Raw genomic sequence first — 12689 nt, forward strand, 5'->3', positions numbered from 1 at the left:
AATTATCCAGAACAAATTTCTATGTATGTCCCAGAGCTACTGTGTCTGAATACCCAATTCTGTACATCCACGTGTATTCCCATACTTATACATCCTTAGACTCTATGTTAAAAAAAAAAGGCTTAGTGTGTAAGTAATGACCCTCACATATTTAATTCAAGATGCTTAATTATAAAAGATTTTTAAAAATGCAGTATTTTGTCCTTAGGTGAGGGCATATATATATATATATATATATATATATATATGCCCTGTATATGCCATATATATATATATATATATATATATATATATGGAAAAAGGGGGAGAGTTTTAGTTGCACCTCAGACTCCCTGACATTGCAGATATATATATATATATATATATATATCTAGGGGGCCAACTTGTGAAAGTCTGTTAACTCTAACCACTTACCTGCAGATTTTTTTCTTTTTTTTTTTTTAGGATTTTATTTATTTATTCATGAGAGACACACAGAGAGAGGCAGAGGGAGAGGCAGGCTCCTCCCTGGGAGCCTGATATGGGGCTCAACCCCAGGATCCCGGGATCACAACCTGAGCCAGACAGATGCTCAACCCCTGAGCCACCCAGGAGCCCCTAACCTCAGTTTTTTTTTTTTTTTTTGGCTCTTCTATTTGAATGATCATATCATCTTTGCATTATAACAGTCATTTCTTCCTGTCCAATATCATTTATTTCTTTTCCTTTCCTTACTACATTAACTAGACCCACTGGTGCAATTTTAATAGAAATGTTGACCTCAGGCATTTTTGTTTTATTGCTGATATTTAAATGCTTTCAATATATCACCATTTGCTGCAGGGTTGTGGGGTTTGTTTTTGTTTTTGTCAGCTTAAGGAAGCCCTCATCCATCTTTAGTTTCCTGAAGTTTTATTTTGTCATCAGGAAATGTTGAATTATACCAAATGCTTTTCTGCATTATTAAGATCAAGTGATTTTTCTTTAATGTATTGCAAAGAGGGCTTCACAGAAACTTTCCCCATTCTGTTAAGAGCTGACCTTCGTTTGACTCCCGTTTAGTTTACCTCATCATCGGATATCACAGTATGTCTACTATGTCGCTAGGCAAACTTGCTTGTAGTATACATGAGCCCTGATTGGTAAATTGCTTTGGATTGTGAGGAACTCATAATTGAACTATAAATACCTGATGGGGAGCCACAGCTTTGGCTCTTCCTGAGTGTGTAACTCTTATAATGAGGGATGTCATATATGAGGAATCTGGAAGCTATGCCTATGGAGTTAATACAAAAGATCCTGGTTTCCAAGGAGATGTGAACTTTAAGTTGGAATGTCTGCACCCACCTGACATGAATGGAATCTCCTGGCATCTGAGACATTATCTAGGAAGGCCAAAGAAAGCAGCTCACGGATGGCTGTGTGCACTGCTGCCTGCTGCTACTTCTCCTACAGTAGAAAGTCTGGCCCTATCCAGTCAAGCTTTGGTCCTTGTGCTACTGTTTTCTGGGGATAATAGTAGTGAAAGCAGCCTAGGGTGCTCATGAGCCTGAATGTTTAGTTGCACCTCAGACCCCCTGACATTGCAGATCTATTAATGCAGTGAAGTATGCACATTGATTTCCTGATGTTAAATCAATCATGCATTTCTGGGATAAATCCAACTTGATCATGACCTAGTTTGTTTGTTGGGTTTTGTCTGATAATTATTTTGTTTTTGCACCTGTGTTCATGAATGAATTCAGACTAGATCCTATGTTTGCTAAAGTTTTGGTATTGAGATTACACTCATCTCATAAAAAGAATAGCCGAATGTGACTTCTTTATTTATACTCTGGAATACTATGTGTTAGATTGGCAGTGTTTGTCCCTTAGATAATTGGGAGATCTTCCAAGTCAAACTATCTGGACCTGGCCTTTTATTTGAAGAAAGAGTTGTAATTACTGTTTGAATTTCGTTAATGGTTGTAGGACTATTTAGGAATCCTGTTTCTACTCGAGTCTGAGTTGCAGTTTGGCCACTTCATCTAAGTTTTCAAATCTATTTATGAAAAGTGGTTCATAAGGTCCTTTTATTAAGGTCCTTTTATTTTTAAGATTCTATGACAACAAGAGTAACTTTTATTCCCAAATTGTTTTCTTGGTTTTTTTTTTTTTAACTTCATGCTTAGTCTCCAAAGACAAGATGCTTTAACCACTGAGCCACCCAGGCATCCCTATAATTTCCTTTTGATCATAAGTTATTTAAAAGCACATTTCTCAATTCCTACCATCAGGGGTTTTTTGTTTGTTTGGTTTTTGTTTTTTTGTTGGTAAGGATTTTATTTATTTGAGAGAAAGAGAGCATGTATATGTGCGGGGTGGGGTGGGGGGAGGAAGAGGGAGAAGTAGGCTCCCCACTGAGCAGAGAGCCCAATACGGAGCTGGATCCCAGGACCCTGAGATCATGACCTGAGCTGCAGGCAGGCGCTTAACCAGCTGAGCCACCCAGACACCCCATCCAGCTGAAACACCCCATTTTTTTTACTGTTATTTACTTCTTAATTTCTAACTACTCATTGTTATTGGAGAAGGATTTCCATAGGATACTAGTGCTTTGAAATTTGTTGAAATTTGTTTGATGGTACAGTAAGTGGGGAAGTTTTGTGATTGTTCCATATTGAGATTAAAAATGTGCTTTTGGTTTTGTTCCATACTTATCCATCAGGTAAATCTAGTCAACTGTGTGGTTCAAATCTTCAATCTTTATTGGTCTTTCTTTTAAATCTGCCAATTCCTGAGATAAATATGTTTAAATCTCCCACTATGATGATAAACTTAATTTCCATTTATACTATGCCAGATTTAGTTACGTATTTTGAAGGACATTAGAAGCTGAATGCAAATTTTAGAATTATTATTATCTGTTAATTCTCTTCATCTTGAGTAATGCCTGGAAGTCTGTTTTTTTCCCCAATATTAATAAGGCCACATCAGTTTTGTTTTGGTTAGTATTTGCCTGGTATGTTTATCTTTTTCTATCCTTTCCCTCTCAGGTTTTCTGTGTCCTTATGTTTTAGATGTCTCTTTTAAATCACATATAGTTAAATTTTGTTTTTCTAATCCAGTCTGATAATTTTTGAGTTTTAACTCAGGTATGTAGTGACATATATTGAAATTATTGATACATATGGATTTTTATCAAATTTTGTGATAATTTCCCTGATTTCACTTTAATTTCTCACCTTTTGTTCTGCTATTTTTAAAATTTCAGACTATATTCTTTTATAGGTACCCTAGATATTTTAATGTAAAGGCGTAAGTTATCAGTATTCTAAATTAATATTTTTATCCTTCCCTCTCTCAATATAAGGGCCTTTGAATACTTAGGACAAGCTCCTCCCCCTCCCACCTTCTTCAAGTGATTTCTACTTGAATTTTTGTTTTTCGCAGATTTGTTTGCACTTACATAGATATGTCCAGTAGTTTCTGCTTATTATTACTTAACTCACATTAGAACTACTAATCTGCAGCTGTTTTATTTAATTAATTAATTTGAGAGAGAACTCAAGAGAGTAAGGGGGGAGGGACAGGGAAGAGGGAGAGAGAATCCCAAGCAGAGCCCATGCTGAGTGCGGAGCCTGACTTGGGACTTAATCTCAGGACCCTGAGATAATGACCTCAGCCGAAACCAAGAGTCCCATGCTCAATTGACTGCACTATACAGGTGCCCCTGTAGCTGTCTTAGTTTAAGGCTTTTCTTTAAAGAAGGTTTTTGTTATTAGTTTATTTCACTAAAGCAGTCCAGAAGATATAATGGGAGCCTGACAGCACTTTTGTACAGAAAGATAAAAAGAAGGTAAATTTCTTTAAGATTAACCTTCTTCTTTTTTTTTTTTTTTAAAGATTCTATTTATTCATGAGAGACACAAAGAGAGAGAGAGAGAGAGAGAGAGAAAGGCAGAGACATAGGCAGAGGGAGAAGCAGGCTCCATGCAGGGAGCCGACATAGGGCTCGATCCGGGGACTCTGGGACCACGCCCTGAGCCGAAGGCAAACCCTCAACCACTGAGCCACCCGGGCATTCCTAAGATTAACCTTTGAGTAAATAAGTAATATACTAGAATTTAAAATTTGAGAACTTTGCAAGATTCAGGTATTTTTGTTATAGGAATTGAGTTCAAAGGATAAATATTAAGCTAGCAGGACCCCTGGAAACACATAAGAGAGCCTGAAAATGTTTTATGATATATTAATATAGTCACCCATTTGTTCATTATGTGTTTGATTCCCCAAGTACAAGTACTAAAAACAAAAACAAAACTTAGGCAATTATACTGTAAAAAAAAATTTTTTTTAAGAAGAAATAATTTCTAAAAGAGAAGTAATTCCCAGAAGTCATCTAGTCTAACTCCTTCAATTTATGACTAAAGAAACTCAAGTTCAGTCAAAATAAAAATGATTTATTAAACAAGAAAGAAATTAAGAAATGGTTATTGGACAAAAAAGAGCAGTATCGGTATTCAGCTTACCTCTGTTTTGAATAATTGAATTAAAAGACAAACTGGTGCCATATGTTATCAACCACTAATTCACTCAATAGTTCAAAGTCTTGTGTCAGCGATGTCAATGGTATAAATAGTTTGGATTACTTTTCCCAATTTTAACCTCCATTGTGACTCTGGCACCCGCCCAGAAACCAATGGAAGTCTTTCTGCTGGTAATGCAGGAGGCTGATGGCAGCAAGCATGCTGCCTCTAATGCACCAATTAGAGGAGGAGAATACAATGATTTTTTTTTTAAAGTAATCTACACACCACACAGGTGTGGCTCAAACTCATTTCCCCAAGATCAAGAGTCACTGAGCAGCCAGGTGCCCCAAAATACTAAAATCTTTGGTAATCACTCCAAAGTCTCATAACATGTATTCTTGAAAGGGACTCACTTGGTTAGAATCAATCTGGATTCCATAGTTATATCCTGACTGGGCACAGCTGTGAAGTCCAGATGGTTCTGAGGGCCTTTCTAAAAGGTGGCACTGGCCAGTGAAGCCAACCACCAACTTCTGTAGTTGATCCTCTTTGTCAGCCGGTGAATTATCTGGGACTGATGGGCAGCCCAGTGGGAGAGGTTAGGAAGGATTCCCAACCCCAGCACCGGCCCACACTCATTGTTTGCTTAGGCTCGCTCAGCTGCCAAAACAGAGGCATTCTTCCTCTTGAAATTTTTTTTTCCTCTTGAATGTCCAGTCACTTCTAGGGCCGGGAGTACTGCTTTTACCCAAAAGATTATTTTTCTTATTTCTAAAACTTCAGTTCTACCATGAGATATCTTGTGATCCAAGCCTCTGTTCATCCCTGATGCCCTTGCTACTCTCAGAGGGCGATGGTGGGTCCCTCTTGCACAGCTCCTGGCCGGCAACCTCCTACAGGCTAGCCCCCCCTGTGTCGGGTACAGCTGCCTGTTCAACAGCGGTGTGCAAAGGAGGGGCGTTCTTTCACCGCTCTTCCCCTCCTGAGCGAAAACAGATTTCTCAAAGGCAACTGCAGAAAGCATCCTACCTGACGCACCCTGATCCAGGTAACTGGGGATGAACAGGACAGAGGCATCCAGATTCACTTCTAATTTTTCAAGTCCTGTAAAATGACCAATTAGGATTTGGGCTGCAAAGGAAAACAAAAACCAAACGCTGCCAAGTCGAGATAAGAGGGCCTCTTCTAGTGGCAGTGAGGGACTGGGTGGCAGTCAGGACTTCGGAGCTTAATTGTCAGCTCTGTCTCTTGGGAGATGTGTTTTCTCGACAAGTCTCTGAATATATCTGAGCTTCAATTTCTGTTACAAAATAAAGGAGTTGAACTAGATTCCGAGGGACGCCATTCTGACTCTGACATTCTCTGGTTCTACAGAGAATCATAGTCTACTTACATTACGGGATCCACTTAGTCCCTGAAGTTCTTTGGAATGCTCTCTCAGCAAAGTGCAAATTGATACCAAACCGCTACGTAAAAAGCAGGGAATATTCCTTTTACAGTGTCTCATCTTCTATAAAAGCAAGTTAACTGGCTGTTATCTAATCATTTAAAAATATTTTATTAAAGCATGGACTTAAAAAAATGCAAGAGAAGACTGTAATACCCCAGAGCAAACGCTGGAAGGTAAAACAAATATCACTATAAATATTGCACTTATAAAATCTCTTTTTTACATCTTCACACAACTTGTCTCTAAAATACCCTTTCAGAGATGTATGAATAAACTGCTTCCAAACTGCCAACGCTCGATACATTCCGTCTCCTGTGGCCGTACCAAGCTTGCAGGCTCTCAATCACCTGTCTGCTCCTCTCCGCGCAGCCCCGGAACTTCCATCAGCGAGAGCCGAGCTCTCGTACCTACATCGTGTGAAGAGTAAATCTCTCTGAATGCTCAAGATTTGATATTGTAAGATTTGGTTTTTTTTTTTCTACTGAGAAAAATAGAAATCTTTCAAAGGCAATGACAGAAGGCAGCTTATATTGACACAGTTCACTGTTAACATTGCTTGTTTTTCAAGGCATCCAGGAGCTTCTGATTCTTGGTCTTGAACATCATGATAAAGCTGTTTGGCATGATTTTGCCTCGCCCATCTTCACCCACTTGGCCCATAATAATGTAATTCAGACCTAAGAAAAAAGAACATGAGTTAACTTTCTTCTCTGTGTGTATTGTTTGATACAACATAGACAATAACCCACCTCTAGATAAATGATCCATAAGTGGTATCATTATACATTTAGTCTGTCCAGGATAAAATCCGGTGTAAGCTTCTCATCAGAAAAAATCTAAATTCATGTAAGTAACATGTTCCAGCCCCGCCAACTCGAGGAAGATGGACGAATGATGAGATCCGATGATGCCCTGCTCTGCAGTGCCGCGGGCCTGGCGTATTAACTGCGTGTCTGCGGGGCAGGAGGCACTGTGTTCATGTGGAAGGCTGTCCTTCCTTCCTCGAGGGGCCTCCATGCTCCCTGACACACCATCCTCAGATGGGCCCTCACGGTCCCATAATGCTTCCGGATTTTTCCCAGGCGTTTGGCAACTAATGATCCACTGTCTTCGGTTGCTGTAGTTGACTTGAACATTTTTCAACATCTCAAGCATTTATACCACAAAAGTTTCTTGAGGACATGGTTGCGTCATGTATTCCTTTACATTCTCAGTTTCCTTGCAAAAAGTAGGTCCTAAAAAGTATTTCTATCAGATATACAGTTTTTTGTAAACAGTGAGTATGGGCTAAGTTGGGCCTAGATTGGGAGCTAAGCTGAGGTATGTTGGGTTCAAATCTGAGGACTTACACGGCCTGAGAACAATGTCATAAAGGAAGTGCGTATTACCACCTCCTGTATTCTCCCTCCTTCCTGTGGTCATAGGAGAAATATGTGCGTCCTTTCGCTCTGGCATAGTCCTTCCTCTGTGGGCTAACATTGTCCTCACAGTGATCTTGAGCCTGCACAAACTTAGAGGGCTGTGCAAGTGCACATCTTCTCAAGGCTGGACGCTGGCATCGTGATGACACCCTACAGTAAGTAACTACATGCATTACTAGCCGCTCCTGGCAGTTCTGGGGAGAACTGTGATCTTTTACAGAGCCTTTGCTATTCCCTCTGAAGATTCAACGTGAAGCTGCTAGCCTCCAGACTTTTCTGAACAATCTGAATTCATAGTAAGGCTTTCTTGAAATGAATATTCTCTGCCTCTCTCTCTCTCTTTGAGGTGTGTGTGTGTGTGTTGGTTTGGTTGTGGGAGATGTCTGTAGCAAGACTGAGGAAAGGACTGCATGGAGACGGGATAGAGAAATCATGGTATATCACACAGTGGAATACCAGGCACTGTTACCATTCCAAAGAGAGAGATCTATACTTGCTGCTTATGCGACGATGTCTACACACGCATCACGTGGGGAAAATTGTAGTAGAATATGTATAGCACGATCTCATTTGTCTAAGGGTGTATGTGTGTGCTTTCTATAGACAGAAACTTTCTAGAAGGAACTTTTCATGGTACCTCTGTGGAAAGGGAAAGAGCTTCACTTTTTATTTTATATCCTTCTTTACTCAGAGTATAAAAAAAAAAACCACATTACATATATTACTTTTATAAGTTAAAGAACTTGTTAAAAAAAATCATGTGCCTCTGGCTCTGGACGTTTTTCCCCCTTATTTAAACTTCATTTTTCCATAATTTCCCTTAAACTGATTTCCATATGTGGATTTAATGATTCTTTATCTGCAAATGATTCCCCAATAGATATCTCTCTTTTCTGAATTTCAGCTCTGAATTTCCTGTTCCTTGCGAGATATTTTCCTCTAAAATTGTACTGGCACCTGACATGTGGTAACTGACCGTCTCTCTCTCCCCAGACCTGCTCTTTCTGTGTCTCTTCCCCACCGGTGCAGCTGCAAATGCTTCCTGGACTCATTCAGCATTTCCACCATCTCATCTTCGGCCACAAGTTACAAGAACTGGGTCGAGAGCCCAATTCAGCCCGACTCCAAAGGCCTTCCTTTCTGCACCATAAGTGGGCAACAGATTAACCTTGATTTTACTTCCCTTGCCTAGCCAGGGCATGGAAAGATCCAGGACTTGCTGCAGCTCGCTCTCTCATTCCCTTACTTGAGCTTCCCTAGAAGGAAGACTAACGTTTTCCCTCCTCCTTACTCACCTCTTCTGAGGAGCGGGCACTGCTTGCAGACCACGATGACCTTGGCACTCATGTTCTTGCCAGCCTGCTGAATTGCCAAATTTCCCTCTTTATAGATGTTGATGATAGAGACTGTGGCATGCAAACTCCCACCTCGGGTGACAGTTGTGATCACAGTGCCAGCCAACACTGCAGAAGAAAACATTTGGAAATAATATGACAGGGAAGGCAAATGTCAGCAGAACTGAAAATAATTTGACATTCTTCTAAGTTTCAGATAGGGAACATTTTAATGTTCAAGAGAAGGCCCTAACAGAGCTGCCGGGTTTGACTGTGCACATCTGTCACCAAAATTCAGGTTGAAAGAGGCCATGGAGCCATAACGCTACCCAGGTTGTTAGGTGTTGATGCCTAGGACAGAAACCTAAATGTCTGCTGCCCTGCAGTCTGTTGCGGAGGTGGGGACTCTAAAATGTTTTATCCAACATGGGGGGTCATTTACCAAGTAAGCTTATGAGCCTCTCGCTATGATCACTCAAGAAGACCTTGAGTCTTTAGAGACAACACCCTACTAAGAGGTTGCATGATAGGGGTTTGAGCCATGAAGAGAGGAGTCTTGGCGTCTGTGTGGTTGAGTGCCTACCCTTCTGTGTCTTCCCCCTTCTCTTTAGCCGTCCTCTCTCCTTCAACTTTGGTTCATCCCAGGGTCCCCATTTCTAATTGTCAGTAAGTATCTGCGTTTTTCTGGGTCTTATCCATCTTGTATATCTCATTTAACAAAGTATAGAACAGGTATAACAAAACATTTTCTTGCTTTTAAAAAAACAAACCAAAAAACCCTAGCAAAATTCAGTTACTTTTCATTATGTAACCCTCTCTTTCTACCACTGTGATATAAGAGGAAAGAGTCTCCCTTTGGAACCACTGAAGGAAAGATGATGTTTCTCAAAGACATGCTTTTGCCATTTTGTGGGTGACAGTTTCGTGCTGTGTGGGATGTACATTGGGAGACTGTTCTAGGAGTCCTGTTCCTGCCCAGAAAAACCAGTAGCACAACCAGAACGCTGTTCCTAGAGGAGTGTTCCCAAAGCAGGCTGAGAACCAATGGGCCACCAGTGGTAGTATTTGGTCATATTACCATGTAAGAGAGTCACACTGGAATAAATTACGTTTTGAACTTGGCTGACATGACCCTTTCAGGATAAAGTGAAAAGTCACTGCTCATGCAGCGTGCAAAATTCATAAAACAATTCTTATCATGCCTTGGTGATACGTGTTCACTGCAAAATGTTGGTCTACAGCCCAAGTGAAAGCAGGTGGCTCCAAAGGACGTGGAGGAAGAGTTCCTTAAGCACCTCCCACAGAAGACTACCCTGGATGGGAGAACAACCTGTTTTCATTTTTATGCCTGTTCTTTGAATTTCAGCCTGCAAACTCCAGTAGGATTTAGGGTCCTAGATTCGTCAGTGCCTTTATGTCTTTGCTACAACACAGTCTGTCCGGCTGCAGAGAGTTACCACTTCCAGGCACAGAAAACAGAAAAAGCAAGCAAAACCTCTTCTCAGAGATCCTTCATTTTAGGTAACCTTATTTAGGTTTTAGCAACTTGCTTTTCCTGGCAAGACTTTTCTCCAATGTCCCTTTTGAAAATAACTCACATAATTAAATTGGGTATCTCTTGCTCTTAAGGGATTTTTACAGAAAGTGCATTTTTTTTTAAAATTAGAAAAAGCTCTTAGAAATTCTAAGTCATTCTATAGTATCTATCTCCTCAGGTTCCAATTTATAAGCATTTCTAAATAGATTTCAGGTTCCCAAGTTTTAATTTAGTACTTTGAAGGGACATTACAGAGGAAATACTTGGATTCTTTTGAGAAAGGCCAGCTTGCATATGTTTCTAATTTACTTAAGTGGAATTACAGATGTGTGAAAAAATACTCAAGACATGAAAAATATGTGAGAAAACGTGTACAGGGTTTTTTTTAGGAACACTGAGCCAGCCAGCACACACAGAGTAGCAGTATCATACTCCAGGAGTCAAATTATTAAGTTTATGTGAAAAAAGCATATTTTCTGTGTATATGTGAATCTCAGTTGAACAGGACTAGTCAACATACCTTAGTGCATAGGAAAATCTTTTCTTGGGTAAATAAAGAGTGTAACTGACACTTTACCATCACATTCATGGCAGTTCCTTTTGAAATGAAGCATGCAGTCTCAAGTTTCTGATTAAAGAGAAAAGGCTGGGTTTTATTTCTTACCAAAGTTACTTGAACAATAATTGCTCTCCAGAGTCCCCGTCCGTCTACACTTTTGTTGACACAGGGACACAGTGGGTTTTAAACCTAAATTCAAAGAAGACAGAAGATTCAGGAAAATTAATTCAAATATAATTGGTGTTTAGACCTGAATCTATCCATTTAAAATTACTATTTCCCTGAGCCACCAAACTGTCATTGCAATGAAATAATTAGAAAACACTCAAAAGAAATTCCTTACACTACTGCTCTAATTTCCTCAGGGTAACTCAGTACTCTGCTGAATTTTAAACCTGAGATCAAAGATAACCCAAATTTAGCCCTATTCTTTTCTTCCTTTATTTATAACTAACACTAACCAAAAATAGATATAGCCTCCATGTGCCCTGCTTAGAAAAACCCAGTACGACAAATATGAACTCAGAAAATCTAGGCTAATTCTTCACTTTATAAAAGGGATCCAATGGTGTTTCCCTGAGGATAGAGGGAGCTTTCTTGGTGCACTTAAAATATGCAGCTGCCCAAATGTGTGTAGTTAAATTTGCAGAAACACTGCTCGTGTGTAAAGAGTGTTATACCTGTAATTAGATGTAGCCAATCACTAAACATTTATTTTGAGCTGCCACTGCCAATAAGGATCTTGGAACTGAGAGGTTGACTAATTTAAAAATAAAACTAAATAGATAAACACAGTGGTTCTCCAGCAGAGGTGATTTTTTTCCCCTGTATTGACATTTTGCAATGTCTTGAAATATTTTTGGCTGTCACAACTAGTGACTGCTCCTGGGATCTAGTGGGTAGAAACCAGGGATGCTGCTAATAAACATCCTACAAGAAACACCTCCCAACAGTAAAGAATTATCTGGCCCAAAATGTAAATACTGCCAGGGTTGAGAAACTGGGTTGACAAAATGAAAATATTTAATTTCCATGATCATCAATAAAAATAGTCCCAAAATATTTGCTAATCATTCACTTCTATGTGGCAATATGCTAGGAAGAACTAAACATAACAACTGTAACAGAATTGTACTTGTTGGGCAAGAATTTGCAATTTTAACATTGCCCTTCCAATAACATGTTCTGTAAACTCTTCTGTGTATTTATTTACTCTTAATTTGTACCCACACTTAATTCCAAAAAGGATCTCAAGTGGATCACAGTGTTAAAACATGTACAATTTAATGTTAAAAACATACAGTAGCATCTCTGTGTATTTTTTTTTTTAAGACCAAGAGCTCGGAGAACATTTAGAGGGAACATTGCTCCAGAAGTTGGGGGCTTAAATTTACCTAATTAACTGAGTCAAAAAAGTAGTGGCGTTAGTGGCTCTCCCTGTCTGATGAAAGAGCATCCTTTCTGTGGCCACTGGAAACCAGCTCTTCTCAGCCCCAGAACATCAGTCTAGAGCATCAGTCTGCTCCTTCTCTCTCTCCCGTAGGTCCCTGCTCTCTTGCCTTTAAGTCATCTCTAGAGCACCTGGACCCTTTTCACCTCACTGTCTCCTCTCTCTCTGCACTCCCTGCGTGGCACCTCAGCCTTCCTTCCAGGTGTACCTGCCATCATCTCGGGGGGGTCCCCCCTCCTCTCAGTGCCGTGGCTCCCTCCTTCCCAGACCTTCCCTCTGCTCTGTGTCCATCACCCAGTTCCAGGCTCCCATGTCCTCCTGCTAGTCTTTCATCACCAAGCTCTCAAATTTAGACATCCTAACATCCAATGTAGCTGCCTCTCCTTCAAGTTCTTATCTTTTCACTCTCCTTTGCCAGTATATCCTCCTTTTTAAAAAGTTGAGAGTT

The 12689-nt window shown here is 40.0% G+C and overlaps 1 protein-coding gene across 1 annotated transcript in view; it reads right to left on the bottom strand.

Annotated features, from left to right (window-relative positions):
* Window positions 1–383: 383 nt before the first annotated feature.
* Window positions 384–12689, bottom strand: part of PCOLCE2 (procollagen C-endopeptidase enhancer 2) — a 72171-nt gene continuing 59865 nt past the window's right edge. The window contains exons 7-9 of the mRNA XM_055321563.1: window positions 10897–10980; window positions 8657–8824; window positions 384–6617 (exon numbers count right to left, since the gene is read on the bottom strand). Coding sequence (XP_055177538.1) covers window positions 6487–6617; window positions 8657–8824; window positions 10897–10980 — 383 coding nt within the window. The 3' untranslated portion in view covers window positions 384–6486. The remainder of the gene's footprint in view (window positions 6618–8656; window positions 8825–10896; window positions 10981–12689) is intronic.

The sequence above is a fragment of the Nyctereutes procyonoides genome, unplaced genomic scaffold, assembly GCF_905146905.1.
Source record: "Nyctereutes procyonoides isolate TBG_1078 unplaced genomic scaffold, NYPRO_anot_genome, whole genome shotgun sequence".
In the NCBI taxonomy this organism is placed as follows: Eukaryota; Metazoa; Chordata; class Mammalia; order Carnivora; family Canidae; genus Nyctereutes; species Nyctereutes procyonoides.